This window comes from Anarhichas minor, unplaced genomic scaffold (genome assembly GCF_050575085.1).
Source record: "Anarhichas minor isolate MPS153535 unplaced genomic scaffold, ASM5057508v1 ptg000025l, whole genome shotgun sequence".
NCBI lineage: Eukaryota > Metazoa > Chordata > Actinopteri > Perciformes > Anarhichadidae > Anarhichas > Anarhichas minor.
In genome coordinates, this window is record NW_027466471.1 from 3,471,091 (window position 1) to 3,486,705 (window position 15,615).

Consider the following 15,615-nt stretch of genomic DNA (forward strand, 5'->3'; position numbering starts at 1 on the left):
CCTTATAGTCAGTACCCTTAATTCACCTTACAAGTATACTTCACAATGCAAATTATACATTACTCAGTTCAATGAGGCCTACCTCCCTTTGTTCGCCTCTCGTCAGCCCCCAGCAACGTTAGCCTTGAGCAACGCCGGCCGTCAACACCTCCGCTAATTTGTCCTAAGCTACCTACACAGATTTTATTAAAAAGGTTCTGCTTACCTTTGTTTGTGGGCCCCGGAGGTATCGATGGCCAACGCTGTCCTCAGTCCGTGCTGTGTCCGTCGAGAAGTCCCTTCGTGGCTGCCAAATTTGTGGAGGGTTGAATCTCCCCCACCGAGAGAAGGCCGGAGAGCACGCTCCACTGTTATTTTACAGTAGAGTTGCTTCTTAATAAATCTACCATAAACTGGTTTACAATTAAAAGTATTTAATTCTACTGAAGCTAATACAATTACAGAATGAAGTACACTACTAACAAAATATATAATAATATGATCCGCGCGGAAAAGCTATTCACTCGCGACTCAGCCTGAAAACACAGATGCTTCCACGCTGAGAGCCGAGTAGGAAGAGAGTGAATACCTTTCCAGCACTTCCTCTTACAGTTTGAGATCCCCTCCCTTTTGGCCATCTTAATTCCTATTGGCTAATTTCGGTTGCCTCCTCCTGGCGTCAGGCTTCCGAAAACCCTCGCGCGGGCACAACCTGCAAATGTCTGTCTAGAAGTCTGACTTTCCCTTGGCTATTCTTCACAGTTTAATACATTCAATGACTGTCTTTTATGGCTTAACACTGCTTTGGTAAACATTCTATATAAAGATTAGGATTTGCAACTTTTGGCAAAAACCTTCACAAGTTTCACAAGCAAATATTAAGGTGCTACAATTCTACTAAGATACACTTCTAACTACAAATTCTAAAACACTTCTAATTATGAATCTTCTAATTATGTATTCCAACATACTTCTAATTATGATTTCTTAATTATGAATCATTAAACACTTCTATTATAATTTCTTAAAACACACTTCTAAACCCCAAATTTCCTACACCAGCTAATGCTAGCTTATCGCTAGCGCTCTCCAACCGGACCATGCCGCCGCTGTACTCCATGTCAGATCTTCACAACTTCAACAACCACCTGCGTCCGGACTGCATGGACATTCTCAAAGAACATGGAATACTTCGCCGAGGCCATCCTTCACACAGAGGTTCTGGCCGCATGTTCACTTACAACTTCACGTCTCCAAACTCCATCCCATCCCTCTGGTCCTGTCGCACCCGAACTTCCTTGTTACGTCACCACAACAAACAACACGTGAATCTGTCCAATCTCCGTCCCCTTCCTCAGTCCTCACAGCCTATCACAAAGCAACGTCACCTGAAACTGGCTTTGCTCAACACTCGCTCACTCAACAACACAAGCCTCATTCTGAATGAATTCATAACGGACAGTAACCTTGATTTCCTCTGCCTCACTGAAACATGGCATAAACCCCTGGACTACTTCTCACTGAACCAGACCACTCCCACAGGATTCACATACATTGACAAACCTCGTCCTGAGGGGCGGGGAGATGGTGTTGCTGCTGTTTACAGGAAGGACATTAAAACAACCACCATTCCCATTCCTGTCGTTCATTCTTTTGAACACCTTGCCTTCAAACTCTCTGGTCCCACTCCTTTGGTTACTGCTGTAATCTACCGTCCCCCCAAGCCAAATCCCTCCTTTCTCTCTGACTTTTCAGATTTTGTGACTCAGCTATGTGCCATCTCACCTTCCGTTCTCCTCCTAGGTGATTTTAACATCCACATTGATAACACTGACTGTAAATCTATGACAGAATTCCTGGAACTACTACAATGCTTCAACTTCACACAACATATCAACTTCCCCACCCACAGCAGAGGTCACATCCTGGATCTGGTCTGCTCCACTGGTCTCACAATACCGCAACTCTCCAGCCTCAACCTCAACATCTCTGACCACTTGGCTATCACCATGGACATTGACATCCCTATCCCCATCCCAAAAGCTAAGAGCAACATATCCTTCAGAAACCTCAAATCTATCTCCCCCACAACTCTTTCAGCCTCTCTTGCCAGCACCATGTCTGCCTCCCCTGCCCCGCTGTCTGATAATCCCTCCGATTTTGTAAACTACTACAATAACACACTCTCCTCCTGTCTTGATCAACTGGCTCCCATGAAAACCAAAACTGTCTCATTCACACACTCGGCTCCCTGGTACACTCCCGAACTCCACCAGATGAAATCCCGAAAGCGCCAGCTTGAAAGACTCTGCAAGAAAACCGGTTTAACAGTCCATCTCCAAGCCCTCTCCGACTACCTTCAACAATACAAAGACACTCTCATCTTAGCCCGGTCCACCTACTACTCACACCTCATACAGTCTGGCTCCTCTAACCCAAAGGCTCTCTTCTCCACAATAAACAAGCTTCTCAAACCCAAGGACAACACCTCCACATCCTTCACAGTGAACAAATGCAACTCTTTTCTTTCATTTTTCCAAACAAAAATTTACAGCAACCTGAACACCTCCCCCACCTTTTCCATCTCTCCACCTGCCCCCCCCCCCCCCCCAAAAAAAACCTGGACTTGACCCTGACACCATGAGCAATTTCCATCCCATTTCCAACCTTCCCTTTCTGTCAAAAATACTGGAACGCATTGTCGCCACACATCTCAAAGCCCACCTCATCTCCAACGATCTGTTCGAGCCATTTCAATCTGGTTTCCGCTCACAGCACAGCACTGAAACAGCCCTCCTCAAAGTCACCAACGACCTCCTCCTCTCCTCAGATGCTGGTCACCTCAACATTCTCATCCTCCTCGACCTCACTGCAGCTTTTGACACCATCAACCATAACATCCTTCTCTCCCGCCTCGAATCCTCCCTCAACATCACTGGAACTGCTCTCTCCTGGATTAAATCATATCTCACAAACAGACAACAGTTCATCAGTATCAACGACTGCACCTCCTCCACTGCTCCTCTGTCTCAAGGCGTCCCCCAGGGTTCGGTGCTTGGTCCTCTTCTGTTCATCCTCTACTTGCTCCCTCTTGGTAACATCATCCGTCAACATGGTCTTCACTTTCACTGTTACGCCGATGATGTCCAGCTCTACATCTCCACAAAGGCCATTACCACTGCAACTCACTCCACTCTCACCAGCTGCCTCACTGACATTAAATCATGGATGCAAACCAACTTCCTCAAACTGAACTGTGATAAATCTGACATGATCATCATCGGCCCCAAATCCCTCACCAAAACCAGTCACAACTTCTGCCTCACCATCGACAACTCCACTGTTTCCCTCCCCACACATCCGCAACCTTGGAGTCATGTTCGACAGCAACCTCTCCTTTGAACACCACGTCAAACAAATCACCAGAACTGCCTTTTTCCACTTAAGAAACATAGCCTGTCTCCGCCCATCACTCTCCTCATCTGCTGCTGAAACTCTGATCCACGCCTTCATCACCTCCAGAATTGACTACTGCAACAGCATTCTTCACGGCACATCATCCAAAATCCTAAATAAACTCCAGTACATCCAGAACTCTGCTGCTCGCCTGCTCACCCACACCCCGTGACCACATCACCCCTGTTCTCCAGAACCTCCACTGGCTCCCCGTCCCACAACGGATTGAATACAAAATCCTTCTCCTCACTCACAAAGCCCTCCATAATCAGGCCCCCTCCTACCTCACCGACCTGCTTCACCACCACACTCCATCCCGTCGGCTCCGCTCCTCTGATGCCAACCTCCTGTCTCTTCCACTCAGGACCAAGCACCGGACATGGGGTGACAGAGCCTTCTCCATATCTGCCCCCTCCCTCTGGAACTCTCTCCCCAAACATATCCGAGACTGCACTGACCTTTCCACATTCAAATCTCAAATCAAAACCCACCTGTTCAAAATTGCTTTTAATGTGTGACCGATATTGTGTATTTTATGTTTTTAGTGTATTGCTTTTATATATAATGATTTTAATGTAAAGTGTCTTTGAGTACTCTGAAAAGCGCTATATAAATAAAATGTATTATTATTATTATTATTATTATTATTGAATAACTCACTGAGATTGAATTTCTTTGGACACGGATATTTGACTGCTTATTCCATTTTCTGGCAGAAAGAACATTTCAATGGAATTTCTAGTAGAGACAGCAAACAACGCACCAAGAGAAGCAAACAAAGGTATGTTTACAGCACTCTACTCTTTCTGCTGTTACTAAGTGGGGATATACAACTGAATCCTGGTCCACTAGCAAACCTTATCCTAGACCAAAAAAGTCCTTTGTCCAAGGATTATCTTCATGAATCAGTGCAAGTTTGGCATGATTGTACTGGAAGGAAGGAACCAACAGATATTTTCCGTTTGGGACTGCTGGCTACTGATCAACTGCAATGCATTGGTGGCTCTACTCTTCATCCAGATAAATGTGAACTACTGGATAGAAGAAACGAACTTTCTGCCACCACCACGTCTGGCCCAGGCCCAAGTAGCAGCATACCAGCTACAACCAGGCTAGGCCCAGGCCCAAGTAGCAGCATGCCAGCTGCCACCAGGCTAGGCCCAGGCCCTAGCAGTGGCATGCCAGTTACCAACAGGCTACACTCAGGCCCCAGCAGCAGCATGCCAGTTACCAACCGGTCTGGCGTCCGGATCAACACCAACAAGTGGGTGAGTCCTGAGAACAACACCATCTACACATACTACGACGGAGGAGACATTTTGCCCATTGATAATACAAACTCAATTGTCAATCATTTTAGTCCACTGACTAACTCACACGCAGATATGGACACCTGCCCACAACAAATTAAAAACTCTGAACATTGCGCTATAACAACGAAAGTGAAACAAAGTGGCTTGAATCCAGCTATCAGAAGATTACGTAAACATAAACTTTTCAAAACGGTCAATCATGCCCGGGTGCTCTGGGATACGCACGCAAGACCTAAAGGACTGTTTGGGGGGCATTTGAATATTCAAAGTCTCTTGCCTAAAATGGATCAAATAAAACATCTTGTTGTGGATTCAAACCTGGACTTTCTATGTCTCTCAGAAACGTGGCTACATATAAACTCGCCCTCTGTTGCTCTGAATGTATGTGGATACAATATATTTAGAAGAGATAGATCTAGTGGTAGGAGGAGGAGTTTTGTTTCACGTTAAAGAACACCTTAACTGCAGCCAGATTGAGTGGTCAAGTAATGTCAAATTGGAATGTATTGGTCTGAAAGTGTCACTATCATCTCAAATGTCTCTGCAGACCACCATCGTCCAAATGTGAATTTTATGAACAGCTTAATTCCATGTTAAAGGAATGTGACTTTGACAAAGAGGTTATATTAATGGGTGATTTTAATGTAAATTGGGAGGATAAGTCTGGAAGAAAATCCCTAAAACGTACAATTGATTGCTTTAATATGACCCAATTAGTGAACAAACCCACAAGGATAACCCACTCTTCTCAGTCCCAGATTGATTTGATTTTTAGCAATAAACCAGAAAGAATGATCAAAATACACAATATGGTAACTGGTATGTCAGACCATAATTTAATACTTTTAACAAGAAAACTTACAAAGAAACGTTTTAATATGTCTTCTACACTGTAAAAAAGCCAACTAGAAATCGTTGATCTCACAACTGTTTTCAAATGAACCTGACTCAGAAACAAAGCTTTGCCATATGCAACTGACAAAAACGGGCCCGGCCAGCAAACTCCTCCCTATCGTTGCTCTAATAAGCAATTTCAAAACGGTTTAACAAGCATTTCTGAGTGGAGCCTTATTTTTCTTGATGGAAACCCCGTAACGACGGGGCGCATGCGTGTTGCTGTCATGTACGGGGTTTTCGCGTCTGAGTCGGGGCTTGCTTACAGCGATGCGGAGCGTGGTGGTCGGACATCTTGGGAAAGTCTAACTACGTGGGACCGAAGTTGGACATGAAGTTGGACAGTGTCGAAGTCTTTGTCGACCTGAAGTTTCCCTAGTTAGGTAAGTGTGTTTTTTACTAGACAACCAATGTTATCAGTAATATGCACTGACCTATTTCAACCGACGGATGAATTCAATGAGTTCAACTAGCTAGCTACCACATGTAGCTTTGTTAGCTAACGCTTGCTACGTTATTAACTGTGTGTAGAATACTATGTAAGCCCCGCTACAACGGTATAACGGTGATGTTTACGGCTAACGTTACATGCAGCATTTACTGCTCCGACAATGCTAAACCCGGCTAAAACACGGTCCAGTATGGCGGTTACGTTCATGTACAAGCCAGTTAGAAAATTATTCACAGCCTCTTTACTGCGGTAATGTATGTAACGTTATGTATGTTTTGTGTATAACGTGGGTACATGAGATATGGGGTAATATCATTCCGTTTGGGCGACAGCGGAGGTAACGTTAGTAACATGTTGAATTGACGTATGTTAAAATGCGGGAGCCGGTGTGCGAGTTTAACTGGTTTTGAATTAACTGGTTTATGTGGGAGTGCCTGAGGCAGATGTGTGGTAGGAGTGGCATTTCAGGACCCACGTAGAATAAACAGGAAATAAATATTTCGATCGTTTCGCCTCTGTCTTTCACGTAGTTTCTACGGTTTCTTTTGATAGAATATAAACGGAACACTTTGCTGGAAAATGTACTACTCGTTCGCGAGGCTGTGGTTGAGATTCCGAGGACGCATAACGAGGACCAGAGTGAATGACAAAGTTGGTGGTAGGTGTCGATGCCTGTTCAAAATACTTACGTCAATACAAAATACTTACGTCAATAAATCCTTTAAGAAACGCTCTGTTGTCCGTCTTATATTTGTATCATATATCGTTATTAATCTCATGTCAAGTCGATTTGAGACCGATGTACCTGTCTGTGCATCCATACAGCCTGTGAGTTAAACATATGAGCTCAAACACCGCGTACAGATGACTGTCAACTGTGGGAAGCTGTGATCCACCCAGATTAACTTGTGATTCAACTTCTGTAGGCTCTCACATCGCTTATGTTTTATATTAAAGACTACGGACATGCATCTTATGTTAACGATATTCTACAGTGTGCAGCACACATTCATCCAGATTAGACATGACTGGTAACTCTCGTTTTGTTACTAGAGGGTTTAATAACTACACGCAGGGGTTAGGGTGTCTGTTGAAACATTACGATGGAGAGGCTTGTTGGAGTATTAATTTAGGATTTCGACAGCATTACCACGACCAATTATCCATCTTCATTACGAAAATAAGATTTGTTGTCTGGTGACATAAAAATAGCGGAGCAAAGATACGTGACAAAGTATTCATCGTGTAAAGTTAGTAAATGCTTCACAATAACAAAATTGTAACTTGAGCAGATTACGTATATAATATAGTAACCTTTGGAAATAGTAATATATCTACAATATAGTCTACTCGCTGTCTTTTCTTCTTGCATCATTTAGACCGACCCAAATCATCATTTAGACCGACCCAAATCAAATACTTAATTAAGATTTCCCTATGGTGAGCTACGTGCACTAACGTTAATGTGACAAGAAACACAGTTCATCATGAATGGCGATACTGTGTGATGATGTGAATATTACACGATGAGTACTTCGACATTTATCTTTGCTCCGTGGCTCAGTGGTAGTTCAGATGACACTTAGACATCATGGGTCGGTCAACGGTTCGATTCTTGTATGATGCATATTTCGACTATTTTTAGGATTAGAGTTTTTTTTTTTTCATTCTTTTAAGCATGATACTTGGGTCTGGGTCATGATACTCTGACCTGAGCTTTATCCTCCTCATTACTATAAATAATGCCAGATTTTCAGAACTTCACTAAGGCACTAGACTAATTGTTATGCTTTTGTGTTTTCCACTGAATACTCCTTAGACATCGGACATTGTGTCTCACCGAAAGACAGCAGCACTGAGGGGCCTACCTATCTTTGTCCGGGACGACCCAACACAGTTCTTCCTGGAGTGTTTGGTAAGTAAAATTGTGATAATTCATCAAAGACATTTTATTCTACATGTCTCATTTAAAATCTCGTCACAAAAAATCCTTTTGCTTTAACCAGATCTTGTAAAAAGCATTAAATTCTGCGTTCCTCAGCAAAACTCAGAAGCCATGATTGATTTGGCTGAGACCAACAGTCATTTGACAAAAATAGAGTGAAGCTTCGACTGAATTGCAGGCTGCTGAACACAGAGCATTTGAGGAGAGGACAAGGTTGTAAAAATGTTTCAATACAGCACGTGGAGCCTCCATTTTCCCAAATTTTAGCCATTGTTGGCTGTTCTTTGGCAGAAATATTTCTTAAAAATACTAGTCACAACAAGGTTGGTGGGCAGGCATGGGACAAAATGAAAATTTCATGTCATGATTATTGTGGGCAAAATATTCACGATAACAACTCGTACAACGGCACTACAATATACTGGAATTACATAATCTTACTTTTTGTTAAGAAACGAACATTTTTATTTATATATATATTTATTTATATTTTTTAAGTGGATGTCCTTTTTGGTGAAAAACAAATCAAACAATCTTAAATAAGGTAATCATACATTATAAGACACCCCTGCTTAAATAAGAAAAATTTGTGAGTCTGTTATTTCTGATGCGATAATTCGTGTATTTCTTTTAAAATCAGGCTCTATTTTTCAGTCCTCCACCATGATAGCAAGCTAGACAGCTTTTTCAAATCACTCATGAGGATATTCACGATCAACTTATTGTGAGTGTTTTAATTGCGATCCACGATAAATTCCTATACTGTCCCATTGGTGGGTGATAGCAACTGTGCTGTTGAGTCACAATTTTAAGATTTGTTTTTAAAACGTCCACAAGCGGAATGGTACGAAAGTTAAAGTTAGAATGAGTAGAAATGTATTTTGTCTTTAAGCTTTCCTTAGCACTCAATCATGCATGTGTTGCTTTTCCTCAGGATACTGACCATGAGAAGAGAGTGCTCAGAGGTGTGTCTGTTGCCATCCTCACCATCATTGAAGATGATGATGCTGCCATATCACCAAACGTGCGAGATGTAGCGGTTGTGTTGGAAGGGACCATCGTGCTTCAAGACCTACCAGACCTCTCTACTGCCTTTGCATACCTCTTTGGCCTACTGTATGCCATGAACATTGACTATCCAAAGGAGATGAGGTATACTTTCGAAGGGATTCAAACGATCTTTTTCGAGCTTGGCTCTCGATGCTCGCAGCGCATACGGTCTCTGAAAACAAAGCTTTTGCTCTAAATCTGATGGGGAAGCCAGACAGGACATAATGCTTTGTTTTGTTCCTGTTTCAGTGCATTGTTTGTTCTCATGTGTAACCTTTTAAGTCACCTTTGCCTCAGATTCACAGAATTTGAAGAAATGTCAGTTGCCAGTTCACAATTGTGCGTGCGTGCGTGCGTGAGTGAGTGAGTGAGTGAATTGTTTACTGAAGGCCAGACAGACCTCATTGAGTACTTTTAACTCATGTTCAAAACCTTTTTACCAAGGAGAAATAAACAAGGTTTTAGCTAACTTTGAGCTGTGTGCCTTTTTATTATATTCAATAATGTATTTATTGAGAATTCCTTAAATACAATTACAGCAACTTACATTTTCATTGAGTTATCTAGGAACATTTCTATCTCACTGAAGCAAGAATTATGTTTGTTGAAGGCAGAAATACATAGCATTGAAACAATGATTTTATTGTTAGCCTCACAGAAATATCATAATTCTGTGAACAAGAAAATCTAAGTTGGCAGAACTCGAAATACAATTATATAGCAACATCAATTTGTATTGATTTTTAACGTAATTTTTTTGTCTCACTGAAACAAGAATTGTATATTTATTCAACACAAATATCTGTGTTTGTCAAAGGTAGAAATACATGGCTCTGAAACAAGAATTTCATCGTTGGCCTCACAGGAATTTCATAATTTGGTGAACAAGAAAATGTAAGTTGGCAGAACTTTTGTCCAAACTTGTAAATCTTAGTTAAGTCAACTACCGTAGTCAAAAGTTGAGAAAACTTGAAAATCGATTGCATCAAGTTGCCTTGATATTTTAAGTTTTCTCAAGTTTTTTTTTTTGACAGTGTACCAGAAAGGCTTATCAATTAAGAATACCGAAAGGTGACCAAAATTCATTTGAGGATGCTATACAAGGAATTCATTGGAGCAACTGTTTAACGGGTGCAAGTGTGGAGGAAGACAGCAACATCTTCTTATCCACAATACAGACCACAATTAACAGTTTCCTTAAAAAAGCCAAAATTAAACAAAATCAAAAGAACACACTTCCATGGCTAAATAGTGACATCTGGAATTTAATGAAAAAACGGGACTATGCGTTAAAACTGGGACTCAAGTCTAAATTAGGAAATGATAGACAGAAATTCATAATGCTGAGAAACCAGGTAATGAAAGAACTTCGAAAAGCAAAAGCTAATTTTTTTTTATTAAGATCATTGATGAAGCAGGAGGTAATTCTAAAATAAAGTTGACAGACAAACAGAACAGCAATTCAAAGAAGCAACTTAAAATGAATGTGAACGGGTGCCTTACACAAGATGAAGTTGTAATTTGTACAGCTTTCAATTCATACTTTATCAACTCAGTGGAAGCTTTAATTCGAAGCTCCAGTACTGGTCAATTTGATCCTACACCAGTAAATGAAGGTCAACCATGCTTTGCTATTCAAGATGTCTCTGAATCTACTGTCACCAGAGTTCTAGGCTCACTCAAGAACTCTAGGGCCAAAGATGTTTATGGAATTGACAATATTTTTCGAAAGAAACACAAAGGCACACTCGCTCACCCGATCACAAGCATTGTCAACCAATCTCTCAGGCAATGTGTGTTTCCGAAAGGACGGAAATCAGCCATCGTAACACCCATTTTTAAGTCGGGAGATTCAACCGATGTCTCCAATTATCGGCCAATCAGTATCCTCCCTGCTGTTTCCAAAATTGCTGCGAAATGTGTTGCAGAGCAACTTATTAAACATCTCAACAGCTCTCCATATCAGCTGCATCCTATGCAGTTTGGTTACAGGGCTAATCATTTGACTAAAACAGCCAACTGCTTCCTTTTAGAAAATGTGAAGCTTAAAATGGATAAAGGGGGTGTAGTAGCAGTGTTTTTTCTTGACCTGAAGAAGGCGTTTGATGCGGTTAATCACAATGTCCTGATTAATAAACTGTCAAATTTTAACTTTTCCCGAGAGTCTCTTGCCTTGCTGAAATCCTACCTTGAAGGAAGAACCCAGTGTGTCAGAGTGGGTGATGTTTCATCATCTACTCTAAGATCTAACGTGGGAGTACCCCAGGGTTCTATTTTGGGACCTTTATTATTCAGTTTATATATTAATGATTTGCCGGGTGTCTACGATGGGTGTGATATTCAAATGTACGCTGACAATACAGTGATTTATGGGCACGCAAAGAACAAAGAACAAGCTGCACTTAAACTCACGTCCACAATGACAAATGTAACTAAATGGCTTGCAGATTCCTGCCTTCACCTGAATGTTAAAAATACTGTTTGTATGTTCTTCACAAAGAGGGCTTGCAAAGTTGGAGCCAGATGTTTATGTTGCTGGTGAGAGGCTACAGGTAGTGTCAGATTTTAAATATTTAGGACTTTTTATTGATTCTAATCTCTCTTTTAAAAAAACAGGTAAAACATGTGACAAAGGTCTTACAATTTTATCTCATGAATTTTAGATATATAAGACACTGTCTAACCATGCAGGCTGCAAAATTGTATTTTAATGCAATGATTATCCCCCATCTGACCTACTGCTTAACCAGCTGGGCACAAGCCAGCAGCACAACATTAAAATCCATTCATATTCCCCATAAACAAGCCCTAAAAACACTTGATAAAAAAACCAAAAGTCACCATCACTGCAATATTCTCACCAAACACCATATCCTGAGTTGGGAGAACATCATTAAATTCACTGATGTGTGTCTGGTTTTCAAAACTTTACATGGTATGGTCCCGCCTCCGCTTAGTGATTTTATTAAACAAAGCACTCAAAGCAGCAGACTCACTAGATCTGCTTCAAGAGGTGATTGTGTAATTCCACATAGGTCAAGCTCGTTTAGCAAATCTACATTCTCTGTGAAGGCAGCTCACTCGTGGAAGGCTCTGCCATCACACATACGCACACAAAACACGTACAAAACATTCAAGCATAACTTTAAGGAATGGCTTGTTGCCAATCAGGCGTGCAAGCATTGATGTGCCTTCTGTCCTGCCTGCTTGTTTCGCCTGTAAGTGCATTTGTCTTGTTCAGTGTTGCTATTTTCCATTTTTTTGATGTGTATGTTATGTGCTTCAGTATTATACTGTATATGTGCTTGTACTGTAGGTGGGTTTGTTCTGCCTGACGCATGCTGCAGCTTGTTATGTCTGCTCTGCTTTAATGTCGTACACTTTTCTTTTGCTGTGTATTGGTTTTGTCTTTACGTTGCTGTCCGTTTGTCTATGAATTTTAATTCCGTTTCAATTTGAGATTTTGTTTTTCCAGGCTGCCTTGAAACATCTGGCCGGGACAGCAGATGGAAATTAGCCTCTCTGGCTAACTGGCTCACTTACAGTGCAACTGTTGATTGGTGTGCATTGTCCCTGAAAGAAAAAATAAATAAATAAATAAAAAGGAAATAAAAGTTTACTAACTGCTTTTAAAAATGTTCAAATAATATTTACCCTTTCGAGGGACAAGAAACAAAACAACAATAACACACTACAGCAGACTCGGTGTATAAACAGAATACTTAACTTTAAACACAAGTGGGCCCACAAACACTCACTCACACAAAATAAGAAAGTTGCAGGCCTGTGTAGCTCAGGTGCAGTGTTGCCTCCCGAATCCGTATCCTCAGCAGAGCAAAAACACAAAGTCTAAAAGTCACAGTTCAGCGTCAGTCAGAAAAACTGTTTGTGGTCCAAAAGATGAAACACGGAGGTGACGGCAACTGCGGTGAAGTCCTCGTCAGAAACACACCAACCGTCCTGTCCAGTCAGCAATAGCGTCCTCTCGTCAGCGACTCAACAGCTTTAACTTTAACTCAGAACACACTTGCACAACAACTCTCAGGTAAATCTACTGAGATCAAGCAATCAATGTGCCGTGCTGTCCACAGCTAACAAGTTTTTTCTCTAACCTAAACATTCAACAAACTATCTACCCTCGCATTTCTCTGGCATTTTTCCCGTTTTTTATTTACTCCGCTCTCCTCTCTCTCTTCCCTTTGTGCTACTTTTCTCTTCCCGCTTCTTCTCTGTTGTTTTTCTCTTAACCTCGCCCTCTCCTACAACCAATTCCCGCAGGTGTTGATGAATGACACCTAAAATAAGCAATCAAACAACATAGCTCAAACTGAAGGCACTATCAGTGTTTTTTTCTGTTTTTAACTCTCACTTAGTTTCACCCATTGTTTGCCGTCAATATTGTTTAGAGGTGTTTATTAACTACTTATTCAACTTTTTACATCCTACTTTATTTTGGACTAAATTATCTTAATCACTAAGTAAACTACATTCTTTATTAAACTAAATTACTTTCAGTTTAATTTCCTTACTAATTCTTAACTTTTACACCAGGGCTAAACAAAGGAGGGTAAAACAGACCCCCGCTAACTAGTGAGTCAAGACATCTGTCTCTTTACAACAACATTCATCATTTCAATCAGTAGAGACAAGTCAGATAAAGAAAAGATCATTGTTTATTATTAACAGATGATAGGTGATGATAAAGTCTTGACAGAGTCTCTGGAGCTTAGACTCTACAGGGAGATTTGTAATGGAGGGGCGTCTGCTCTGAGCAGCAGCAAGATAACAACCCCCCCCCCCCCCCCGTGGAGTCCAGACACTGGTGGTGGTGGTGGCTGATAGAATGATGAGTTGATGAAGAAGATGAATCTGTGAAGGCCGGGGCGGAGATGGGGAGGTGGAGGGGTGCGTAACAGCAACATGAACGTACTGAAGGTAGACAGACAATCATATTTAAAAGAGACAGCAGCAAGATGATAGGCTAATGATGTCATTGTGCTATTGGCTACAGAGACCAGCTGATCTAGACATCTGATATCATGATTGACAGCCCCAAGCAATGACAGCAAGGACATAATGAGTGAGCATGCGTGAGGAGTGATGTATGAGAAATAAACTACGGGCTTAGTCATAATGCGAGTATAGTCTATCTGACTGAAATTACACTAGAGCTTCATATAGAAGGACGATATGGATATGACCTAGATCTTTTTTTACCTTATTTACTTATTGTACCATATATAAATATGACCATGATCATTTTAGGTTATCGACTTATCGTAAGATTTATGACCTTACGTTATCAGTTTGTCATACGAGAGATGGACATGACCTCGATTATTTTTACGTTATCAAGTTAAAGTACAATATATGATAATGAATTCACTCACTTTGACGTTATCGGCTTATTGTACGATACATGGATATGACCTGCATCCTTTCTGCTGACCTCGATATTGCCCGTTGTGTTTACATGCGTGTTTGTCTACATAAGAAAGTCTCCAACATTTTTGCCAACACAAAGCCAGAATAAACAGCAGGGTTTTCCCTAACATTGTAAGATTTGGCGCAGGTTTTTTTTTCACGTTTTACTGTCTTCTTTAAGAACAAGTCCAGAACGAGTCCCACAGCTACGGTGTGGGAACATTTTGTCCTGAAGCCGAATGAGAGAGAGCTCATTAACATGAGTGAGCCAGTTGTGTGGTTTTATTTTATTTCTCTTTTATTTATTCAGGATATTTCATATTTTGTCACATTCCAATGTCTGAATATTTTTAAGAATTAAATGTTAATTTCTCTTTGAAAGGGTGTATTATTTTGTCATATTTTCATTATATCAGTGGCATTAAAGGTTCTTAAAATGACTACAATATGCAAAATGCAAGTCGCTTTGGACAGACCACCCATTAAACCTCTTGTGTTTTACTCAAAAAAGGGTAATTTTGCTAAAGCCTGACAGCAGCAGTGCTGACAGAAGTACCTGTGTAGCATTACGCCGAAGAGTCATCTCATGATGTTTTATATTCTAGAGACAGTCTGACACAGAGATTCTCTGCACTACATGCCAGCTCCTCGCCATTCCTGCCAATATGTGTACTTTTCATCACATGTATATAGGTGCTTGCGTTTATTTCCTGGCTTTATGGCTGGCACATGCAGAGTCACAGTCCCCTATGGGGCCCATCAGCTGTGCAAGGGAGGCAAGCTGTAGCTTCCAAGCTGTCTCCCAAGTGCTCCAGAACACGCCGGTACAAAGTCTGGGTTCAGGACACTCTCACAGAGTGGTGGTGTAATCTTCTTGACGGGTAGCATATGATAGCGGCCACCCACGAAGCGGCTTTGCAGATCAAAAAAAAGCCGGGATGCACCGCTTATGTGGGGCTCAATGGTTAACTGCTGCACTTGTTTTGTCTCCACAGAGCAGCCCGAGCTTTTGGAGAATACCTGTCCAGTACCAATCCAGAGAACCGCAACAGAGCAGGTAGGTGATCCACTGAAATCCACACTGAAACCACCAGCCAGTACAG

The 15,615-nt window shown here is 41.3% G+C and overlaps 1 protein-coding gene and 1 long non-coding RNA gene across 2 annotated transcripts in view; both read left to right on the top strand.

The window, feature by feature from the left end:
- Positions 1 to 15,615, top strand: part of nsmfb (NMDA receptor synaptonuclear signaling and neuronal migration factor b) — a 71,857-nt gene that overhangs the window by 16,340 nt on the left and 39,902 nt on the right. The window contains exon 2 of the mRNA XM_076099473.1: positions 15,508 to 15,569. Within this exon, the coding sequence (XP_075955588.1) occupies positions 15,508 to 15,569 (62 nt within the window). The remainder of the gene's footprint in view (positions 1 to 15,507; positions 15,570 to 15,615) is intronic.
- LOC142957440 (uncharacterized) lies at positions 5,908 to 9,558 on the top strand. The gene is made up of 3 exons (XR_012956135.1): positions 5,908 to 6,025; positions 7,913 to 8,008; positions 8,973 to 9,558. It is a non-coding gene; the product is annotated as an uncharacterized LOC142957440 (long non-coding RNA).